Source organism: Miniopterus schreibersii (assembly GCF_964146895.1).
Source record: "Miniopterus schreibersii genome assembly, chromosome: 2".
Taxonomy (NCBI): Eukaryota; Metazoa; Chordata; class Mammalia; order Chiroptera; family Miniopteridae; genus Miniopterus; species Miniopterus schreibersii.
In genome coordinates this window covers 179,166,444-179,190,272 of record NC_138102.1, presented here as the reverse complement: position 1 = coordinate 179,190,272, position 23,829 = coordinate 179,166,444, and the positions used below count along the sequence as shown (strand labels likewise).

The window sequence follows — 23,829 nt, the reverse complement described above, 5'->3', positions numbered from 1 at the left end:
ACACACGTAGGAGTTCAGCCCCCCTCCAACCTAAATCTTAAAGAGCTGTGGGATGTTAGACCTGGAAGGCTCACCGAGATCTTCTGGTACATGGATAGCAAAGAGGTGCAAAGTCCCTAGCCCTTGTTGGTAAAAAGGTGTCTAGGCCACTTTGAGAAGAATTGTGAGGCTGCCTGCGGGCTCTTTGAGAAAGAATACTACAGCTGACCCCTGAGGCTACCCAGCGCTGACGATAACAGGCAGGCTGCCACTTTCACCGGCAGTGAGTCCATCCCTCTTCCACAGGAGAAGTCTGGCCCCAAGCCGGGTGATTTCCAATCCTAGGTCACAGTCCAGGTAGTGATGGAATTAGGGAGAGAACTGTGGGCCCTGAGAAGGAAGAGACCTACTAAGACAGGCCCCTGGTGGCTAACTGGGCTCAAATTAAACAAACACACAGGCACACACAGAGAGCCTAGCAGCCGTTTCTACTCATGGGCCTCCTGCAAAGTGCACTTCAGGGAGAAGCCGCACTGAACTGCCCCCCCCCCCCCGTTTCTGCCATCGCACCAGCCCTTGAGGATGAGCTCCTGCCACCCTATTTCAACCAGTAGGACCGAGGCCTTCCCCATCCAACGGAGCTGCACAGCTCTGACCAATTAGAGAGGCTCTATGCTGACCAATCAGGACAGTCACCTGGCCCTTTTGGACCAATCACACTGCAAGGATTTGGAGTCCTTATTTGCATGAGAACAGGCCGTCAGGGACCAGAGGTGGGGACTTCTGTTTGTGTAAACCAGCTCCCCAGGGCCGGGGGGTGATTCCCCGGCTGAGCTGCAACACGGATGTCAGCACAGAGCAGAGCCACGCAGAGCCGAGAAGGGCTGTCCAGCCAGAGAGGGGCCTGGCCCAGGGCCACCTTGCAGCTATGCACTTGAGTTGTTTTGCACCAAGCGGAGTTTCCTTCTCGCCACACCCCAAATTGGGGATTCCTGTTGGTGTTGAATTGGTGCCAGCGCCCATCGGTTGACAGAACCTAGGACTGCAGCCTCCCAGAAGCCTCTGCTCTGCCTCACCACTGAGAAAGGAAACCCCGCCTGTCTGCCTTCAGCAGAGGAGGGAAGACACGTTCGCAGGCACATGGGAAGCGACCCCATTTAGTCCAAGTCGGTTCATCAGCCAGCAGCAAATGGGAAGGACAATGTTTTGAGTTATCTTGGGATTGAGTGGAGCTGTGGGGAGGAATCTAAAGAGTGGAAGAGTGCACCTCATTTTACAGAAACTTCTAGATACTTTAGCAAGAGTGAGAACAGCCTGTGTCAGGCAGCAGAGCCTATGCTGAGTAGAACCTGCAGCCCGGCTCTATCGGGGAGTCTAGGTGGCCAGGCAAAGGCTGTGGAAAGGCAGATCCCAGGAGTGTGGTTCTCAAGGCGAGGCCTAGACAGTCTCGTGCCTGGGGCAAGGCTGGAGAAGGGCTGGGGAAGGAGTGTTCCTGGACTGGGGCAAATGGAGCAAATCCTGCTCCAAGACGCCAACACCCGATAGGCCTGGTGTCTGGGCACCTATTAGTGTGCTTATTAAAGGTCTTAAATTTCCTTTGCTAAGACGGATTTTATGAAGAGGGGGGAGAGGTGGGGGGGGAACCGAAGTCTGCTTCGTCTGATGCCACGTCTAGTTCCTGTCCGTGTGATGATGTGAGGTGCTCAGAACGCTTTCTGTGAGCTCTTGGGGCAAAGATAAATGAATCAAGTTACCAGTTTCTCCTCTCTTGGCAATTATCCAATAGCCACAAAAAAATGACACAAGCACCATCTATTAGAAACGAGGAAAAATGGGTAAACTAGGCTAAAAGGATGCAAAACAAAGGGACTGAGTGAGGCTTTGGGAGGGAAAGGGGAAAGGATGCTGACAACTGTGGGTTTCAGAAAGAGGCAATGCCACAGGTTTCAGGAAAAAGCCCCTCTTCAAGGGACTTGCAAAGTGCGAAACTAAAATCCCTTTTTAAAATAGTAAGAACAATGTATGCAAGTTGGCACTAATCTGGACTGGGTCGCAGAAGCAGTGAAGACAGGACTACATGAGGAACGCAGTGGGAACAGCCATACTGGTAGGGTGCGGTTTGTCCCTGAGACGGACAGAAAAGACTGCGTTGCGAACAGTCTGAAAGCTGACCAGGTCCTTTGCCCAGGGACAAGTAAAGACTGAAAACAGCCCTAGATCGGAAAGAACAGTTCCGCCAGCCCTGGCTTCTCCCTTATTTAAATCTCCTACAAATAGCCGGTCCATGCAAAAAAGCAGCCAGCACAAGGTCTACACAAAAAATATTAACAACAGAAAACAACCAACCCAATTGAAAAAAAATGGGCAAAGGACTTAAATAGGCATTTCTCTAAAGGGGATATACAAATGGCCAATAAGCACATGAAAAGATGGTCAGTGTCACTGATTTAGGGCAATACAAATCAAAACCACAAGGAGATACTACCTCATGCCCGTTAGGATGACTATTATCAAAAACCAACAACCAACCAACCAAAAAACAAGTGTTGGCAAGATGGTGGGGAAATTGAAACCCTTGTGCGCTGCTTGTGGGAATATAAAATGGTGCAGCCACGGCCAACGCTATCGTAGTTACTAAAAAAAATCAAAGATAGCATTTCCGTATGATCCAGCAATTTCACTTCTGGGTGTACACCCAAAAGAATTGAAAGTAGGGTCTAGAACGGACATGTGTGCGCCCATGATCACAGCAGCACCTTCACAGCAGCTGAAAGGCAGGAACCACCCAGGCGTCCCTGGCGGACGGGGGGCTGAGTAAGATGTGGGGTGTGCGTGCGGTGGGATAGCGCTCAGCCGCAGGAAGGAATGCAATTCTGATAATGCGACAACAGGGGGAACTTTGAAGACATTATGCCAGCTTTAAATAGAAGATTAAAGAAGACAATTTAGGTGTTACAAACAAACTTCATAGCGCTTCATGAAGTGCATTTCGGAGAAACGCAAAATGAGGTGGAAGCCAGGCAGCTTTTATGGGGTAAAAAAAACGAGAAACAAGGAAGAGGCAAACAGGAACGATCGGACTGGCTGGGGCCACACAGTTGACCAGGTTTGGGGTGAGGAGGCCCAGAGGTGGCCTGAGGTTTTGGGATCAGCTGTCGAGATGCGGTGCGTTTCTGGTCAAGCAGGACACTTGCAGGAACATGGAAGTTACCCGAGTTTTGCTGTTGCAGCATCCGGGCAGGAGCAGCTCCATCCTGGCCCTAGAAAGTTAAACCAGCCACAAAAGACAAATAGTGTCTGATTCCATTTCTGTGAGGAATGTAGAAAAGCCAAGTTCAGGGAGACAGAAAGGGGAAGAGTGAGAACAGCCATAATTGTAGGAGCTGAGGGCCTGGGGAGCGAGCGTTTAATCGTGCGGAGTTCAGTTCGGGAAGATAGAAGGTTCTGGAGATGGGCGGTGGTGATGGTTGCCCAACAGTATGGATGTGCGTAATGCCACTGAACTGGACACTTAGAAATGGTTATAATGGTCAATTTTATGTTATATATATTTTACCACAAGAAAAAAATCACCAAAAAAAAAAAAAGTGACACCAACAAGAAAAACAAATGGCAGGTAAAGAACATTCACCTGGAAAGTGTTGCCAAAAAGCCAATGAAAATTGCAAACACTTGTTTGGCAATTAACTTTTTTAAAGTCAGGGAAACCATTTCCTTGACAACGCAAGACCGTAGAACAGCTGCGAAGGCCCCAGGGAGGCGCAGCAGGACAACGGGGACATGAGTGACAGCTGGGGCGCCTGGGAAGAAGAGCCGGGGAAATAAAGCCGTCGCACAATGAATGCTTATGGGAAGGCACACAAGGGACAAGGCACCCTATTTAAAAAAAAAAAAAAAAAGGCACCAAAGACAGAGATGAAGAAAGTGGGCAAAATGACCCGGAAACAATGCTAAGAAAGTTGGGCCAGAACATCTGGGATAGAGGCTCCACCCTATGCCGACTGGCTCCCCAAAGAAGAAAACAGAAAACGTGTACAGGACAAATACTGGGGCGGGCCTGGGAAGCTGTAAGGATAGCGGTCTTCAGAGGACCTGCGAGTGCCTGTGACAGTTGTCATTTTCATGTCCCTGCATATTTCTGTGGCATGCTATCAGTTCTTAGGTGCATAGAAGAGATATTTTGATTCATAATATCTTAGGTTTACTTTTTAGAATTTATCTAGAAACCGATAACGCTTCTATCTTTTTGACTTTTTACTCAAAACCGACCAACTATGTTGCAGACACTGCGGCTGGACAAGAGGAAGCAGGCGAGTCGCCGTCAGCCCGCCGCGGGTGCCGATCGCCTGCAGCCACTGCGCGGGCCGCCGGTTCCTTCCTGAAGGACCTCGCGGCCATTCCCTCCCGCCTGCTCCCAACCGCCTTGCAGGGTGAGTGCACATATGTCCCCGCATCTTCCAGCCAAGAGAAGCGCAGCGCAGCCGGGCGGGGTCTCCCCGTGCGCGGGAGTGCAGGCCGGGGACCCTCTCTTTAGCTGGCTCGCTTTTGGCTGCCACGCTGGGTCCCCGCAGCGCAGACGCCTCTTCCTAACTTTGGAATTTCAGGCCGGGCTCCCGAGGGTCCGGCCACCGCCGACCGCTGTCTGCTGTGCCTGGTAGACCGAGGACAAAGGGCTTGATCAATAAGGGACCGCTCAGCACCAGGTGGGGGGGCACAGACACACTCTGGCTTTCTCAGCACAAGGGGGCGTTGACCACAAAAGGTAAAGGCCAGCACCTTTTATGGTAAACGCCTCAGAGGAAAGAGTGTATTTACTTTGGGACAGAAGCACCGCCGCCCTCACCCCATCCTAAGCCCCTGCGAGAGAAAGCTCACCCCCACTTTCGGGCTGCCCTGTGCTGCTGGTCTCAGCCCGCTGAAGATGCTGCGGCAGAATCTTCCAAACCCCTCCGTGCTTCCCGGCCTGGTTCCTGTCCGCATCCCCCTCACGGTAACGTCGGGCGCTGACCGAACAGCGGCCTTTTGGTTTTCTTTTGGTTGAATGTTAGATTTTAGGTCCAAAGGAGTGTGACTTACAGGTGACAACAGCTTGCATTTCGTCACACATTCAAGGGCCACTTGAAGCTCGTGGTTGGTGAGGGTGGACCGGGACAAGCTGGAATGACACAGGAAGGCCCCTTGAGACCTCCCACAGCTAGTGAGGTGCTAATGGAACTGGGAAAGTGAGGTTTCTCAACCCCAGTTGGGGCCCATCCCCCTTCCCCAGCCGCTCTGGGGTTCTGCTTGGTGACTGAGATCCCTGCTTTGCTTCTAGTATGGGAGGGCAGGTCATGAGCAGGCCTGTGGACCACCTGAGGTCACAGACCTCAGCATGGGCGGGACAAGTTCACTGGCCACTCTGGAAGGTCCGACACTCTGGAAAAGCCTCCGACGGTGTTGGCTGCGGCATCGGGGCCTCTGAGAGCTGATTGCTCCACTTTCATTGGAGTTTGCGTCTCTTCCTCATCTTAGAAAGTAGAGATTACGTGGGAGAGTGGACGGCTTTCTCCAACTCCTGGCCTCACTGGCCACGCCGGAGGAGTCTGCGCCCCCTCAGGGGCACACCTGAAGCACCCCACTCCACCCGGAGGGAGGGACAGTCGTGCCGGTGGGGTCGCCCCGAGTAGCTTGGAGAGTCAATGGGCTTCCTTCGGCGAGCAGTGAAGGTTTAACTGGTGGAGCTCTAATGAGGTGAGGGCATGTGCGCCAGGACTCCGGGTGCAGCAGGGGATGGCGCTTCAGAGGAGACGGTGACCCCGAGGGCAGCTTGGGGCTGGAGGCGGGGCAGGGAGGGAGCCAGGAGAGCTGCTGAGGCTGTGAGTCAGGAGGGGAAGGGGCCAGACAGCAGGGGAGGGTCAGACAGGGGAGGGTCAGACAGAGGGGGAGGGTCAGCTAGAGGGGGAGGGTCAGACAGAGGGGAGGGCCAGACAGCAGGGGAGGGTCAGACAGGGGAGGGTCAGACAGAGGGGGAGGGTCAGCTAGAGGGGGAGGGTCAGACAGAGGGGGAGGGGCCAGACAGCAGGGGAGGGTCAGACAGGGGAGGGTCAGACAGAGGGGGAGGGTCAGACAGAGGGGGAGGGTCAGACAGAGGGGGAGGGTCAGACAGAGGGAGGGGCCAGTCAGAGAGGGAGGGTCAGACAGAAAGGGAGGGTCAGACGGAGGGGGGGGCCAGACAGCAGGGGAGGGTCAGACGGGGGGGGGGGGGGGGGGGGGGGGGGGGGCCGGCCAGGCAGGTAGGGGGAGGTAGTGCAAGAGCCTCTGGCCTCGTGGAAGACCGTCTGAGACTGAGGGAAGAGGGAAGAATGAGCCTCTCCCACCTCCCTTGGTATTGGCGCAAACACTTTATGAAGGGTTGGAATTTTTGTGAAGGGTGTTCTCTCCCAGACGCCCATCTCTGTGAGGGGCACTACCCTCCCGCCCACAGGGAGCGGTGGGTTTCGTTCAGGTCACACTGACTTCATGGCTGAAGAAACCAAAGCTCAGAAACTGGCCCAGGCAAATGAATGTCAGAGGTGAGTCTCAAGTCTCCATTCTCTAATTCATTCTTTTTTTCTAAATTCCAGACAAACCAAACTCCAAGCTTGATGACTGTCTATGTTACGCCATGTATTATTTTGGATGATGTTTATTCTGAACTCTAAGGATGCTCATACACAAGAGAACAATATAAAATGTGGAGATAGCTGTTTACTTACAGGTATGGAAAAATTAAAACAAAGAATTGAGATCAACAAAAGCTGAAAACACGGTGGCCCAGGGGTGGGATTACAATGTTTAACGCCCTAGATCGCAAGACTGGCAGGTGTCGCCCACAATGTTGATAGGGTTGCTCTTTCCCCTCCACCTGTAAATTCTCTCTCAAATGTCCTATAATTGTTTCACTAATGTACTGTGGAGGGCAGAGGGGAAGACTCCTTTTCTCCATGAGGTCATTTTTTATTTTAGGTACTCTGTTTTAAGAAAAAAATTCTAATAGTCATCCAACAACCTTTTGGCATACAGATGCTCATTTTACCACCATGTATAATAAGAAACTGGAAATGACCTAAGTTCCATATAGTTCCCATCAACCTGCGGAGGCGAGAGCACGTGACCCAGTCCTGACCTGTCAGAGCGGGTCTGTAGGGTTTGCCAGGTGGGAAGGGGGCACATCTTGAGACATGCAGAGGCCAGGTGACATTTTTATCGTCGGGCTCCTGACACACCTGAAGCCCTAAAGTTTTTAAGTACGTGAGACAATAAATCCCTCTTTCTGTATAGGCCAAGTTTGAGTTGGTTTTGATAAAGTGATGACTAATATATGTCTAATTAAAAGATTGTACGTACAGTCAAGAGAACATTTTACAACCTAAAAGCAATGTTTATTAGATCCAAGTGGAATACAGAGCGGTAGAAAACATTACCGAGTGAAAACAGCATCAGGAAAAGTAAATAGATCTGCAGGGGAATGAGGGCATTGAGAATGAAAAAATCTGCTAATACAGCCCGAGGGAGGGCTCCCAGCAGGCAGACTGATGACAGCTACGCAAAGCCAGTATCTTAACACCCAACCCAAGAAAAGCACAGGAAGAAAGTTGTACACCAAAACACCAACAGTAGTCACCTTGGCTGGCGCATTATTTCTCCCCCCTATTTTTTACTTTCCGGAATTTTAAAAAATTGTATTTAACGTCAATGCACTACTTTCAAGAGAGCAGCTAAAACATAAAAAAAAAAACCCCACATACACAAAAACATGTTTAAGATAGGTGGACTGGGCAGGCAGGGCAGTTCCTAGGAGTTCCGATGTCCTAAACTCAGTTCCAGCTCCTGGGTCTTGGGGATGACAGGGCCTCTCTCTTTCCTAATGGAATCTGGTTGAGCCGGTTCCAGTGACATCCTTTTGTGTGCAAACAAAGGGGTACCTTATCCACCCATTGCTGCCCAGGGCGGGGAGAAAGAGAGCAGAGAAAAAACTGAAGGTGAGTTGATGAAGGAACCACACAGCACACCCTTGTTAACAATTATGTAAACGGAGCCGCTTTGCAGTGGAGCTGGAGCTGCCATCCCAGAGGAACTGCCTTGCGCACAGTATGCCTCAAACCTTTGGAGTGTTAAAATGACCTTCGGACTGGGCCTAAGCAATCTTGAACCCAAAAAACTGTTTACAAAGACAAGAAAGCAGTTATTGTGACTAATGGAATGATGTCTACGGGACTGAACATGAAAAACGTCATTTAGAATTAGCCTCACTGTGTTACGTTATCTGCACCAGTAGAAATGCCTTCCTTCTATTGAGTAATTGTTCCCCTTCCCTGTCTCATCAATACCCCTGGCCTTGGTCTCCTAACCAGAATATTATTTGGGCTTCTGCCTGGATTAGTGATTCCTGAATAGCTGTCCTTATTGGTCTCAAATAAACAATTGTTTCCCTCTCACTTCGGAGGGCCTTTTTATTTTCTGGGTGACACCTTTCACACCAGGGACCCTATTGTTTTATCATCAACACTTAATTTGGAGCCCAGCATGAAACAAGAATGTGGGCTGACTGGGAGAGTGAGTGGGGGCTGAGGAAGCAAGTGACTGAGTTAGCACCCCCCCCCCCCAGGGAAGGAATGAGCAACAATGAAGACACAGGGGAGCGATGGAAGAGAGGGGGCAGATTGACCTTCAGGACACTCACTGGCTGACAGCGCCCTCGGGACCCAGCTGGCCCTCCCAGGGGGTAGGTCTCCAGGCATTTCCTCTGCCAACCTTGCCCGCCCCATGCTGTCCCCTTTGATTCCACTCAGAGGCCCCTGGGCTGAGCCTGCCTTCGCCTCACCTGTCACCAGGGGTCCTGCTTCCCCCTGCTTGGCTGGGGGCTGAGGCAGTGTCACCTTGGCTTCCTCCGAAGATGAGCTCCCAAGGCTTCTTTCCTGCAAGAGTTTCAGTAAAGAAACAAAAACACCAATGACAGGAGAGCTGTGGGGCAGGGCAGAGTGGGGCCCAGCTCTGAAGTCAGGCTCCTGGCTCGGTCTTCCCGCCTCCACCCCCACCCAGCTGGGAGGGCCCCGCAGTGACGTGAGCTCCCGGTGTGAGTCCGCTCGGGCCACCTAACAGAATACTGGGGCTTCAACACCAGGAATGTGTTTTCTCATAGCTGCGGAGACTCCACGGCCTGGATCAAGGTGTCGGCCAGTTTGGTTCTGGTCAGGGCTCTCCTCCTGGTGTGCCGATGGCCACCTCTGGCTGTGTCCTCACATGGCCTCTCTGGGCCGGTGCAGGCAGAGAGAGATCCCTCTTGTGTTTCCTCCTCTTATAAGGACACCAGTCCCTTAGGATTATGTCCCCACCCCTACAACCTCATAAAACCCCAATCACCTCCCCAAAGCGTCATCTCCAAACACTCACACTGGAGCTTCAACGTATGAATATTAGGGAGCAACATTTCCATCCCCAACACTCCCTGTGGCTCAGCGCCCTCTTCTGTACAACTGGAAGACCCTCTCCCCAGCCCAGGGACCCCGCAGGTCATCAGGGAGAAAGAGAAGGCATGGCCAGGCCTGTCCAGGACTGGCACCATCACCCCCAAGAGCCCCTCATCCTCAGGAACAGCCACGCAAATGTCACACGGGCTGGCTTCCTTCACACCCTCCGGTAACCTGGGTGCCCACAAGCCTGGATTCTGTCTCCCCCCCACCTCCAGCCCACCCCGAGGGAAGGCACAGCCCACCTCCTGCTGCAGGCTCTCGTAGAACAGGGTGAGCTCTTCCAGCTCTCTCTCCAGCTCCTCAGCCTCGGCCCTTAGGTCTTGTGCCAACTCTGTCCTGGCTCCGTCCTTCAGTTCCTTCCAGTCCTTCAGGAGGCTGTGCACGTCCATGCTGAGGAAGAGGCCCCCGGTCACACCGCCCAGCCAGCGAGCTTTTCTCCCCAGCGCGAGCGGCGTACCTCCAAAGGCCTTTTGCACTTGTTCGATCCGATTGGCCGGGAGCTGGCCGGTGGCCACAAACCGCTTGGCGGCCTTGGCCAGGCTCGGGTGGGCTCTGGCTATCTTCAGGGCACTGCTGTTTTTCTTGATGGCCTTGATGGCTCTTCTGCAGTCATAGATGGTCTTTCCAGCACTTACCAAATGGGATATGTCCTTTGCAGGGTCTTCGACCTTGTGACTGACGGTAGACAATTCCCTGCTGGCCTGAGCTTGAACTTTTTTATTGTGAAAGTATTCCAGAAGGTTGGTGAAGAGGCTGGCGGCCCCAGCTACTGTCCCCAACCCTTGGCCGGCGGTGGAGAGCAGCAGGCTTCCTCCCGCTGTTGCCGGAGCGAGGAGTAAGCCCAGGATGCTCGCCATTCCGGAGACGACGGCCACGGAGCTGGTCACCACGCTGGTCTTGATGAAATTTTTGTGGGTTTTGTCGATGTCGTCAGCAAAGGCACGGTACCCTCTGATGATTGCTTCTTGTCGCTCTTTAAAAGCGGGAAACTCTTTTTTAAAAAGCGCTATTTGTTCGGCGGACAGATCTCCGTCTAGTTGCTGCACATCTTCACCCAGGGGAGTGTCAGCGTCGCCCCTGCGGACGAGGGAAATAAAGACTCGGCCTCAGTGTCCCAGCTGGGAAAGCCACGCTCTTAGGCCGGGCGCTGTCCCATGTTCCGGCCACCCCGCCTTGGAATCCTGCCTGCGTCTCCCTGACACCTCCTTTCCCGCCGACCCGGCCGTGAAAAGTCCCAGGGCACTGGGGGCTGCGGTGCCAGGGAGGGAAGCAACATGCAAGAGGGGCATCTGGAGGGGCACGTGGGAGAAACGTAGCCTTGGCCAAAGGGGGGGCAGAGGGGAGAGTAACCCTGACGGATGTTTGTGGCCGTGTTCAGAGAGACGGTGGAACTGTCACCGACAAGAGGCCCTGGGGAAACGCTAAGGCCCTCGTGAAGCCCGGGGCCAGTGGAGGGGGAGGCCGGGTGCTGGGCGGGAGGCTGAAAGTTCTGTAGAGGCCGAGGCGGGCCCGAGGGAGCAGGCGCCCTGCTGTGTGGCGCGACCTCCACTGTGATGACCTTGAGCCTGGCCACCGTGGTGTGTCTTTGCTTCTGTGAAGAGCAGCACACCAAGAGGGCGAAGACAAACGACCAGTAACGTTCTGGCCGTTCTCCTTGGCACTGGGTCAAGCAGGTGGGATTGGTCCTTCCTGGGAGAGGTCAGGGACAGTGGGCCCAGGGCCTGCTCCCCGAATATCTCATAGTGTGAAGGGTTAAGGGGTCTTGGCCATGGAGTGTGTCCCCCATGGGAGAGCAGTGACGGGAAGAGGAAAGCCGACCCCTGTGGGCACTTTCCTCGTGCCAAGTGTCACTGTGCATTTCCGTCAGGGCGAGGTCAGGAGGCCTGGGGACGACACCGATTCCCTGGCGCCAAGGGGAGGGTCCGAGGAAAGAGTGCACACGGGCAGAGAGTACACCCTCTTTGGCAGCCCGGAAGCCGCCTGTCGCCCAGTGTGCGTTTTGATACATTCAAGAAGGAAGGGGACAGCTGAAACAGACTAAAGTGATGGGGTGCGGGCGGGCAGACGGGTGTCTGAGCTGGGGGAGCCCTGGAGAGGAGCTGAGCTGCGCCTTTACTCTTTGATGGAGACAGTGGAAGCCCAGGGAGGAAAGGAGACTCGCCCGAAGGGACACGGGGGCCGAGGGGGAGCTTTGAATGGGGCGCAGAGCTTCAGTTGTTCATCTCGTCCATCAGTTACGTCGGATTCCTCCTGAGGCGTATGTGCACGTGCCCTTCCATTTTCCTTTCTCTCCACACACGCACATGCACACCACGCACACACTCTTTCTCAGTGGGAAAGGATGGGAAATGTCCTACCAAGGAAACCCTTTAGTGTTAATGAATTTAAGCCCCGTTGTCAGTTAGTTGGCAGCTGCGTGTCGGGTTGCCAGGGGCTGCGGTGGGACGGGGTGGGGTGAAGGCGAGGAGGAAGGCCCTGCTGAGGAACCCCAAACCTTACAGGTGCCACCAGCCAGCCACCCTGACCCCTGTCTTTCCCAGGTTTGTAGGGACAAAGAGAAAGAACAAACTGCTATGTGGTTGCAGCTGGGACACCACCACTTTGCATTCATTCTAAAGTCTTGACTTGAACGCGATCGACAAGCTAAGGCAAGCGTGGCTGCTTGTGCTTTTTTAAAAATTAAGCCCAGTCCTCAAATATGGACATTTTGGGCACAGTACATCCTGTATGAGGCAGCGGTGCCCACTGACACAGTGTCACATTGCAGCCTGGTTCCACGAGGACAGCACACGGCTCACCGAGTTCACTTGGCCAACGTCTGTTGATCGCCCATATTGTGCTGGGGGCTGGGGATGCTACGTCTGCGGACCCACAGGTAACTGGGCGTAAATTCATGAATGCAGAAACACTGCACGGCTTTCCTGACCACGGGTGAGCCCAAAAGACTGAGCTCCTGCTTCCGAGGCCTCACAAAGCTGAGGCCCCTAGAGCGGGACAGTTTATACCCTTAGCGTCCCATTACTCAGTGTCATGTACCTAATTAGATCTTGACTTGCTCTCCAAAATATTTAGTGTACCCTGTGCAATATTTTTTCTCTAGGAGAATATATCTCCTGAGTGGGAGGACAGGGCCTCCGTTTGGCTGGCACCTTTGGAACACATCCATTGCATATCATGAGGATGCCTGCCACTTGTCCCTGTCCCCGGGGACAAAACTCGCTGGGTTACCTTTGCAAACCAACTCCAGCCTTGAGTTCTTGCTCTGCCTGGTTGTCTGGCAGCTTCACCTCCGTGCTCATCTCGCCCATGGGAAAGTTAGGGGTGTCCTCTGGGGTCAAATGACTTTCTGGTTGGAAACATGGAAAACAAGGTGACTGCAGTGCCACAAAACCTTATGAAATTCAAGTGGGAGGGATTTTACAAATGTGGAACCAAAATAATAGTGAAACACTTGTACTAAATGTTGGCAAACTATTCTTACATTTTATATTGCAGTGCAGTTTATATATAAGTACATAAATTGAAGTCCAGCTCAATAAATCAATAAATGTTGAGATATATATATACATATATATATATATATATGTATATATATCCCCCCATGTAATCATCACCCAGACCAAGATATAGAAGATTTCCTGTAACTATTCCCTGTCAATACCCACCCCAGAGGTAACCACTATTCTGATTTCTATAACCATTGATTAGTTTTCCCGTTCTTGAACTTCATATAATTCTTGTAGGTATCAGTAGTTTTTAAAAGATGATTGCTGTGTAGCATTTCATTATATAAACACACTACAATTTGCTTATCTATTCTATCAATTGATCTGTTTGTTTCAAATCAATAGTCAGCCATTGACTATTATGAATGAATTGATTGTAAATCATTAAAAGCTCATGTTTACAAGACAAGGCAACAACTTATAAGGCCCCTTTATACAAATTATATTCCCAAGGACATAATAATATTATGAGAACTGCAGAAGGCCCTGTCTGAGCATGCAGGTGGAGTCTGAAATCCCTCCCAGAATCTACTTGCCAAGTGATGAGACCTGGGGACCAGGGGTGGGGGGAGGTGCTGTGTCTCTCTGGAGAGAGGAGCACTTAGATCGATCAATTGATTGATTGCACGAAGTTGTCATCCACTTGTAGATATGTGTATTCACAGAGGTACATCCACTTGTGGGTGGGCTTTTTCTGATAAGCCCTAAGGCACTGTCTGGGCTGGCAGTGGCCCTGGTTTAATTTATAGGTTAAAATGATCACTTGGGCTGGCAAATAGACTCTAGGTGTAAGAGAGGAAACAGGTTGACCCGTTAGGAAGCTATTGCAGCGATCAGAGCAAGAGGAGATAGCTGTTTGAACCAGGTTGGTAGAAATGATAAGAGTGATGGATTTGAAGGGATCCACGGGATTTTTCCATGGATGTGGGATGGGAGAGAGCAGAGTCGAGGATGACCTCAGGGTGAGTCAGGTTTGGGGCCTGAAGGACTGTTGCATCGAAGATCCCATCTGCTGAGGTGGTGGAAGGTTTCCTGGGCAGGGAATAGAGTTCTGTCTGGGGTGGGCTGAGTCTGAGATACCCGATTAGATATCCAAGTGACGCTGAGTAGACAGTGGATAGATGGGTCTTGTTCTGGCTGGGAGATTAAATGGGGGAGCTGTCAGTGTAGAAAGTAGTTAAAGCCACAAAATTGTGTGTGAACCCTAGAGAGAGAGTCATAGAAGCCAAGCACGGCCCAAGGTTGAGCCCTGGAGGACTCCAGCAGCTAAGCCAGGGAGGAGAGGAGAGGCCAGCTGGGGAAGGACAGGAGACCTAAGAACGGAATTTTGGAATCCAGTGAACTTGATGGGGTGCAATAGCCTGAATATTATGATTTATAGTTTGATTGTATAACTAGTTGTGCTTGTTTCATAGTATGATGTATATTGTTGCAAGTTTGTCCTTTCCAGGCCCTTTGTGTTCCCTTTGAATTCAGCAGACCGGTTTTGGTTGGACCCAAACCCACAGGGCGATAAGAACAGTCATAAATCTAGAGGCACAGAGCAGCCAGAGACAAGTGCTGACCGCAAGACTCAGATGCGGTTTTGTCTGGGCATCGACAGAACGGTCAAAGCAATAGCTGGCGTCTGCGGCCCTCTGGGGCTGCAGGTAGCTGCATTCCGTTCCAGCCTCAACTTACCCCGCTCCCCTCTGTAATCCTGTCCCTCCCGCCGCGCGGTAAGACAGGGTTTGGATGCTCGTGTGCTCCCTGTCTCCGTGGTGGCCGGCCTTCTCAACACATGCCTTATATGATTCAACCCCGCCTCCGCTGAACTGGACACAGCGACCGGCAGCCTGAACCCAACCGGGGTTTCCCGGGAACAAACTGTTGGTGTGTGACTGCCGAGTTTTTGCGTGTCCTTGTATTTTTATGTGTTCTGGGCCATTCTCCTTTCCATCTTCTCTTGCAAAGACACCGCTGGATTCTGCTTTACCCTCCAGTGAAAACGGCTGGGGTAGGGGAAAGCTTACCCGGGTAGATTTGAGATGTCTGTATTGTTGCCACGTTTGAAATGGTATTTTGGCTCTTTCCCATTTTCAGGGTGACAGGGTGTCTGGCTGAGATGTCTTACCTGCACCAGGAGAAAGATGACCTTCAAATTAGGAGAGAGACAGCGCGGTAAAGTGGATCAAAGCCTCCTCGGTCACTTACCAGTTCCCTGATTTCAAGGAAATTCACTCGCCACCCTGTTTCCCTTTCCTTACCTGTGAAGGCGAGAGTAAAATGCTTATCTCATTAAGTGTTGTGGGACAGTAGTTTCTGCATTTTTCATAAAACAAGCAGGATAAAAATGCTCTATTAAAAGGAAAAGACTCTTTGATTGGGTCAGAAAGCAAAGTCCAACTACATGCACTTCTTAAAAGAGACGCATCTGAAACAGAGGGACTTGGAAAGTTAAACCTGCAGGATGAGCCATGTGTGGCAGGCCAGGGAGGTGGCTGTGTCCATGAAAGGGTAGCACAAACGTGTCCTTGCGATGGAACTGTTCTGTATCTTCATTGTGATGCTGACCACCCAAAGCTGCATGTGTGAGAAAGTTGCGTAGAACTAAATGCTCACACACACACACACAGGAGTGCGAGGGAAGCTGGTGAAATCTGAATAAGTGGTTTGTATCCATGTCAACTTCTTGGTTGTGATATATTAGAGTTTTGTAAACTGTTCCTGGTGGGGAAATTGGGTAAAGGGAGATACATGGGATCTTTCTGCATGTGAATCTACAATTATCTCAAAATTAAAACTTGAAAACATAGCATACACCTATCAGAATGGCCAAAATCCGGAACACCGACAACATCAAATGCTGAGGAAGATGTGGAGCAACAGGAACGCTCCTTCACTGATGACGGGAATGCAAAATGGCACAGCTTCTTTGGAAGATAGTTTATCACTTTCTTACAAAATTAAACATACTCTTACCATATGATCCAGCAATTGGGCTTCTTCGTATTTTACCCAAAAGGAGTTGAAAAATTATGTCCACACAAAAACCTGCACAGGGATGTTTATAGCAGCTTTATTCATAATTGCCAAAACTTGGAAGCAACCAAGATGTCCTTCAGTAGGTGAATGGTTAAATAAACTGGGACATCCAGACAATGGAATATTGTTCAGTGCGAAAGGAAATGAGCTACCAAGCCATGAAAAGACAAGGAGGAAACGGAAATCCATATTACTAAGTGAAAGAAGCCAGTCTGCAAAGGCTGCATTCTTTATGATTCCAACTATATGACATTCTGGAAAAGGTACAATTTTGAAAGTAAAAAGATCAGTGGTTGCTAGGGGCTGGGAGAAGGGAGGGATGAAGAGGTGGAGCACAGAGGATTTTGGGGGCATTGAAACTATTCTATGTGATGCCCTAATGGTGGATTCATGTCCTTAGACATTCCTCCAAACCACGGAATGTACACCAAGAGTGAACCTTAATACAAACTATGGACTTTGGGTGATGATGGGTCAGTGTAGGCTCAGTAGGGCATGTTGATAATGGGGGAGGCTGTGCATGTGGGGGGGGGGCGTATATGGGAAACCTCTGTACCTTCCCCTCAATTTTGCTCTGAATCTAAAACTGCTCTAAAAAAAAAAAGTCTAATTTTAAAAAAACAGCCACTGGATGCAGATACAAAAAAGAAGCATTGCAACATTACTCATGGTTTTCAAAAAGTCTAAAGGCTGCCCAGCATTCTTGTAAAGTGGGTTGGTTAAATAAGCTATGGCGTATCTAGTGATGAAATAATACGCAGCCATGAAACCAAATGAGGCAAATCTACATGAGCGGGTGCGGAAGGATCCCCCACGTGCATCGGTAAATGAGAAGGCAGGGTACACACAATGTACAGATGCTTCCTTTGTATACAAAAAAGATACCTGTGTTTGTATAGACAAGAGGCTAGTTAATACTGTTAAGGGTCAGAGATGAAAGAAACACTTGCTTTTCACTGTATACCCTTTTATACTTTTTGTATCAATGAGTTTTCCCATGTGCCTGTCTGTGATACCAACAAATTTTTTTTAAATAATTAAAAAATATATATGTTTTCATTGATTTTTAGAGAGAGGGGAAGGGAGAGGGAGAGAGAGAGAGAAACATCGATGAGAGAGAAACATTGGTCGGCTGCCTCCTGCGTGCCCCCTACTGGGGATCAAGTCCGCAACTCGGGCATGTGCCCTGACCGGGAATCAAACCAGTGACCTCTTGGTTCATGGGTCAATGCTCAACCGCTGAGCCACACTGGCCAGGCAAATTTTTAAAGACTGTTCCCTGTAGTGGGTTGAATAATGTGCCCCCAAACTTTATGTCCAGCTGAAACCTCAGAACGTGGCTTTATTTGGAAATAGGTCTTTGAAGATCTATGCCCCCTCCCGCCCTCATGACCCTCCTCCTTCCCCTTCTCCGGTTCCTGTGTGACTTCTAAAATTCTTAGAAAACGAATCCTCCCCTACATATTTTGAAGTTAGAAAAATCCATATAACCCTTTTTTTCCTTATTATTTAAATGAATGCAGATTTATGATAGAAAATTTAGAAACAAAGAATAAAATTCATCTGCACTCTCACTACACAGAAATAAACATCGTCAGCATTTTATTTTAAAAAACAAAAAAGTTAAACTCATGACGTTCCTGTGGTTTTGCGTGAATTTTTGTCCCTTAACTTTATATTCTAGTGGTTCCTCATATTACTAAATAGTTTCAAACAGGGTATTTAAAGGTTGTGTAACGTTTCATTCTATGGATGTGTTGTTTCGTATTTAATTACCCCCCAGCTGTTGAATCTTTGGGTTGTTTTCAGTTTCAGTTTCAGTTTTTGTTTTATAAATAATGCTTGGTTATTTCTTTGGGATAGTCTTTCGGGTAGAATTAATACATCAAAGATTTAATAAAAAAAAAAAAGGTTTTCTCCTCTCTGGTTTATAAAGTGGGGTGTGGAGGGTTTGGCTCCAGGGTGCCCATGGCCTATAAATCAGCCAGACATGCATCTACCTACTTTAGACACCTTTAATCCTCTCTGACAGTGTGAACGAGATGCTAATATTATTCCCATTTTACAGATGAGGAAACCGAGGCACAGGGAGGCCAATGTCATGCAGTTGATGGTTGGGAGAGCCCAGTGTGATTCCAGCTGGGACAACAGCTAGTACGAGCCTAGAGCAGTGGATCTCAGTCAGGGGTGAGCTTTCTCCCCAGGGGATACTGGTAATGTCTGTAGATATTGGTGGTAGGGGGGTTGGGGGGTGCTGCTGGTATCTAGTGGGTAGAGGCCAGCGATGCTGCTAAACAACCTCCAAGGCACAGAATGGGCCACGACAGAGAAGGATCCCGCCCAAAACGGCAGTGGGGCTGAGACTTAGAAACTGCCCTGGGGTCCCCCTCTCCACCAGCACCTGTGGCGCCTCCCCAGTTGTGGTGTTAGTCCTACCAGGTGAAGGGCAGAGGTGAAGGCAGGGAGCTCTTCGATCGGAACATGTGCCCTCCCCACTGACCTTGGCAGATTGAGGGGAGACAACAGAGTTGATGGCTGGATTAACGGTGTTATTTCATTTGGACGGCTCATATTTCTGACGGGCTTTGTGGGCCTGCTGGGGGACCCTTTAGTCCCCTGCGTTCCTCAACTGTTCGTCCCCGCAGACCGACCCCCCCCCCCCACATGCACTCTAAGTAAGAAAATGTGGGTTACTCTGAAAACACAGCTTGGGGACAGCCCCCTTAATCTTTATCACCAGCCGCCCTCCCCCCCTTCCCACAACCACCCCAAAAAACCCTACAATCCAGGAGACACTGGGGTTGGCTTTGCACTCTCCACAACTCGCCCAGCCTCTTTCTTCTACAAAGATGACACCCCTAAGCCTCTCCCGTAGGGACTTCCAGGGAAACACCTGTGGCCTGGAAGTGTCCATATTCTGGGGGCCAGGCCCTCTCCCTTTAGGGCCCTGGGTCCCCGGCCCATGGAGGGGAAGACGTGGTTGGTCATGTCACACTCTTAATCAGATTTTCATTTGAATTTCAAATGGCCCGTGAGGGAGAGATTCCTGTCCTGATTTATCAGTAAAGAATGTGGACTTCAGTCCTGGCCGGGTAGCTCAGTTGGTTAGAGCATCGACCCCACACACCAAGGTTGCAGGTTCGATCTCCGGTCAGGGCACATACAAGAATCAACCAGTGAACGTATTAATAAGTGGAACAACAAATCATAGTTTTTCTCTCTCTTCTGTCTCTGTCTCTTTCCCTCTCCCTCTAAAAATCTACTAAAAAAAAAAATTTTTGAATTTCAGACCCTCCCCGGGCTCACAGTAACCGGCAGGGCAGGGACTTGAATCCCGGCAGCCTGACCACAGCTCCTGTTCCCAGCCGCCCCGTGGGCCCGAGCTGCCCCCCTCTGCCTGTGCCCACCTGCTCTCCCTGCACCCCCGGCTCCTGGCCTCACCTGCCCGGGGCCTCCAAGTCGGCGGGCGCTGCGAGCCGCTGGCTGCGAGGACGGAGGGGAGAGCGGGTCCGAGCGCGGCCGGCCGCCCGCCGTCTGCTCCCGGCGGGGCTGCCAGCTGCCTCCTCCTAAAGCCCACGCCCCTTCCAGGAACCCCGGGGTTGCTGAGAAGCGAGAAGCCGCTTTTGTTTTCACTTTCTTTCTCGCCTCTTTCTCTGGTAGATGTGAGGGGAGGGGGCCGTGGGATCAGTGGAGGCTGGGTGGTCCTGCAAGGGCTCTGGAGTGGAGCCACCCGCCCAGCGGTATCGCCTGAGCCGTGGCCTCCACTCCCCATCTGTGAAATGGCCTTAAAACAGCCCCCGGGCCCGGAGCTGTGGCGAGGAGCCCCCAGCGAGCTACTCAACGCCCCCCGTGGAATGAGCACCCAACATCGAGTCAGGGGCAGCTGTGATGACTCTTGTCACATCTCTGTCCCACCCTCTGAGGGGAATGACATTAAAACTCTAACACCTTTTATCGGGATGTGAAATGCAAAATTCTCCGAAAACGGAAACTTTTTTCCTAATTCATTGGGTGGTAAAACTTGACCTGAATTGGTACAAGTTTATAGTTTTGATGAATCCCATTTACTCTGAATATTCATTGTGTCACTGTAGAAATATTAACCGTGTTTGAGTGAGGAGGGCTGCTGAGATGTTACACAATGCACAGTATCTGTACCTTTTCAAAAAAACCCCAAATTGGAAACTCTGAAACACATCTGGCCCCCATGTTTTGAGATACAGGACTATGGTCCTGACTCGCCCATTTTGCAGATGAGGAAACTGAGACTTCAAGAGGGTTGGTGGCTTGCCCGTGGTCCCGCAGCTGAGCAAAGGCAGAGCCAGTTCTGGACTCCACTTGTAGGAATGAGCTCATGGTGGGGTCTGGCTGAGGTTTGTATCTCTGTGTGTGTGTGCAAGCTGGGACCGGGCCCTGTGGTCTGCTCAAATTTATTTGCCCAAAAGCTCCCCCATCCTCTCCTTCGCCCTACCTGAGGCCACACCAGGGTTGTTGCTTTGCAGAAGGTGTCGCCCAGTCAGTCAGTCTTGGCTCTACAGGGGGCGGGAGCTAACTGATGTCCCCTGGGTGCTATGAGCAGGAATGGGAGGCTGATGGGCCCATTGAGCTGGGACCCGTAGGGGACTTTACAGCCCTGGCGTCTGGCCTCCTGAACTTGGGCCCACTCTGAACAGGGGCTGTCCTGGAGGTGGAGCTGGCTGGCAGCCAGACCAGCTGGGCCTCCCTGCTGTTTGTCCTCAGTCCTGGGGCCTCCGGGACCAGGCCAGCCACTGGACCGGGGGTGGTGTTTCCCACAGCAGCTCTTATGAAACCAAAGCCCCAGGAGAGGCCAAGGGAGCAAAAAGACCTGCCACATTTGGGGAATGCTGCGCATGTGCAAGACAGAAAACAGATGAGCCCCCCGTAGCCCAGGAGAGCCAGAGGATGGGGCTGTGTCGTTGCTTAAACTCCCCAAGCTTTCTCAGGGCCCCGACCTGCTGAAAGAAACAAACTTACCTTAAAGTACCTCATTCTTTTTCTGTTTAAAACCCACTCTGTCAGGTAGAGTCAGTCACTTGGGAGTGAATGTTTAGGCAAATTCAGATTCAAATTTCCTATCTGGGCCTTTTCTCTTTCCTTAAAAGTTTGCTGTGCCCCTAGATGGCATCTGGGCATTGGTGCCTGCGTTGGCCCTCTGGGGTCTCACTGGCTGGCAGAGGCCTCCTTTGTCCCACCCTCCCACTTGGTTTCAGCCACAACTGCATCCCAGCTCCCTGCGATCCCGAACCCTCAGCCCTCGCCCTCAGCCTTCTCCTGTGCCTTGCCCAGGCCCGGAGGAGCTCCTGTGGGCGGAGGGACTGGACAGGGCAGAGGGGGAGGTGGTGCCCTGCCCACTCTCTCCCTGAGCAGCCGCACGGCCCCTGCTCTGCCCACGTCCTCGCTGTGCCTAGTTGCCTTTTTCACCAAGGGCAGTTTTTGTACCATCTCTGCCACAGTTGGGCGGTGATGGGGAGGAGCTGCAGGCGACACCAGCCTCTGACTTTCTGTTCTTGTCCCTCCATCGGCCTGTTTCCCTCCCCATCCTGGAAGACTTGTCCCCACGCCCCGGTCTGGTGGAGACTTCATAGGTCATTCCTGCCCCTCCCTTACCCCAACGACTTGTCCTTTGTTCTTAATCCTTTGTCAGAGAAGAAAGGGGTCTGTTGGGGGGAACAATTTCCAAAAAAGGGAACTATATGCCAGGAGGTATTTCAAAAATATCCCTGTTTCACTTGTCAGAAATTTAGAGAATGTCTATTGTTAATAAACAAGGAACGTTTTCACTTTCATAACCTAAGTGAGTGTGATAGGGGCACCAGTCAGGTTAACCACGCTGATGGCTGGAAGTCAGACCCTCCTGTGGGGGCCTCTCCCCACCCTGGGGCCTGAGGACAGTCATCGCTGCTGGACAATCTACTGGCTGACCATCATGTCACAATGGAAAACTGTAAACCCCCCGCCCATTCTTTTGCCATTGTGTCTGTAAATGCTGACTCTGACTAATATTAGCTTGTAGATAAACAGCATGCTTGTATAAGAATCTTAGGAATGAACTTCAGAAGATACAGACTTAGACCTTTAGTCATCCCAGCTCTAGGAGAAGTGCTGACTTTCAACCGTAAAACTAGGACAAGGAAGCTGGGACCATCCCTTGACCAGTTTCAGGATTCTTATTGGAAAGGACTGTGCTGGCTGCTCAGAGAGAACCTTCAACCCCTCCCCTCGATCTCTTTGTTCTGCTTCTCCTCTCCCTCCTTATAAAAGCCTCTGCCTGAACTGAGACATAGAGACGGCTTTGTGACAGGCGGCGCCCATCGCCTCAGGCGGCTGGCATTTGAATAAACTTCTTTCCTTTTTACCAGCACCTGCCTCATGAGTTTGGGTTTCATGGCGGCAGGCAGCCGACCTTGGATTCTGGTTACGATCAGACACCTTGGCTGCCTGGGGTTGCAATTTTCGTTCTTTGAACACAAATGGTAGGGATAGAGTTGGGCTAATTTAAATTTAAGAATTTTTGAAAGGCCTTGGTCAGCTCCAGCCTCAGAGGTATAGCTGACTGACCGGCCCTGGGAGAGAATAGGAAGCCTGGTGGGAGCTCAGGGGGTGACTCACCAGGCTGCTTCCATCGGATGAGCTTGGGTTCTTGTCTCCTGATGAAAAGAAGTTAGCCCAGGAACATTGATCCAAGCAAAGGCAGAGGTGTTGAGGCTCTGCAGAGGGTGAGAACACTGATATAGGGTCCCAGGAAGTTTCTGGGATTAACCAATCAGGGAGTAGGGTAGCAGACTTTTTCCTTTTTTGGAACACTGATGTCTGGGTATACATCAGTGAAGCAAAGCATTCTGGGATTGTGCAGTATTTATTATGGGATGCAGGAAGGGACTTTCCCAACCGAGTATTTAGTTTGTGGTACTGTGGCTTTAGATCTGAAAAACCTACAAGAAGTCAGGTTGGTTCCTGGAACATTGTTTTATAGCTGTTGATAACTGCCATAGTTCTGGTGGGCTTGACTCGAGGGAGCAAGTTTTGGGAACATTTTATTCTACCTGTTTCAGACTCAGCCATATGTCCCGTCTTGTCCACTCCAGTTTCACATTCCTGGGAGAGAATCTGATTGCCCTAGCTGAGGTCACATGCCCAGCCCTGTGTTTGGGAGTGTGTCCTAGTCCATTCAGATTGCTATAACAAAATACCAAAGACTGCATGGCTTATAAATAACAGGCCTTTATTTTTCACAGTTCTGGAGGCTGGAAGTCTAAGCCCAAGGTGTCAGCATGGTCAGGTTCTGGTGAGGACTCTCTTCTTTGCAGACTTCTTGCTGTGTCCTCACATGGCGAAAGGGGCCAGGTTCCTAGAAGCACTAATTCCATTCAGGAGGTTCCACCCTCATGACCTGATCACCTCCCGAAGGCCCATCTCCTAAAGCCATCACACCGGCGCAGGATCCAACATGTGAATTTTGGGGACACAAACACTTAGGCAATAGCAGAGTGGTGGGCATGAAGGTGAGGCTTGTTGGTTAGTCCACCCACCAGGACCACATGGGGTGGAGGAGAGGCAGTTACCCAAAGGAAAGGGGTGCTGTTCCCAGAAAAGGCCAAGAGGGGAAGTTGGGAGAGTTGGGAAACAAAAACAAAGGCATTCACTGCATTCTATCCTTTGCCCAACACACACACACACACACACCACACTCCCACACATCACACATACACACTCACATACACTACACACATAACACACTCACACACACTACACACCACACACATACAACACCACACAAACACACTACACACACACCACACACATACACA

At 50.9% G+C, this 23,829-nt stretch overlaps 1 protein-coding gene across 5 annotated transcripts; it reads right to left on the bottom strand.

The window, feature by feature from the left end:
- Positions 1–7,356: 7,356 nt before the first annotated feature.
- Positions 7,357–22,759, bottom strand: APOL6 (apolipoprotein L6). 5 transcript variants are annotated; one of them, XM_081128309.1, is made up of 7 exons: positions 22,631–22,739; positions 15,170–15,222; positions 14,989–15,089; positions 12,699–12,816; positions 9,713–10,547; positions 8,822–8,915; positions 7,357–7,937 (listed from the first exon to the last, which is right to left on the bottom strand). In XM_081128309.1, exons 3-7 carry the CDS (start codon positions 15,050–15,052, stop codon positions 7,924–7,926), a joined length of 1,125 nt encoding a protein of 374 aa, XP_080984435.1. In that variant the 5' UTR covers positions 15,053–15,089; positions 15,170–15,222; positions 22,631–22,739; the 3' UTR covers positions 7,357–7,923. The 5 variants fall into 5 exon arrangements, with proteins under 5 accessions (XP_080984435.1, XP_080984434.1, XP_080984437.1 ...); XM_081128308.1 differs by lacking the exon at positions 22,631–22,739 and adding an exon at positions 19,442–19,575; XM_081128311.1 differs by lacking the exon at positions 15,170–15,222 and having other exon boundaries at positions 22,631–22,759.
- Positions 22,760–23,829: the final 1,070 nt, after the last annotated feature.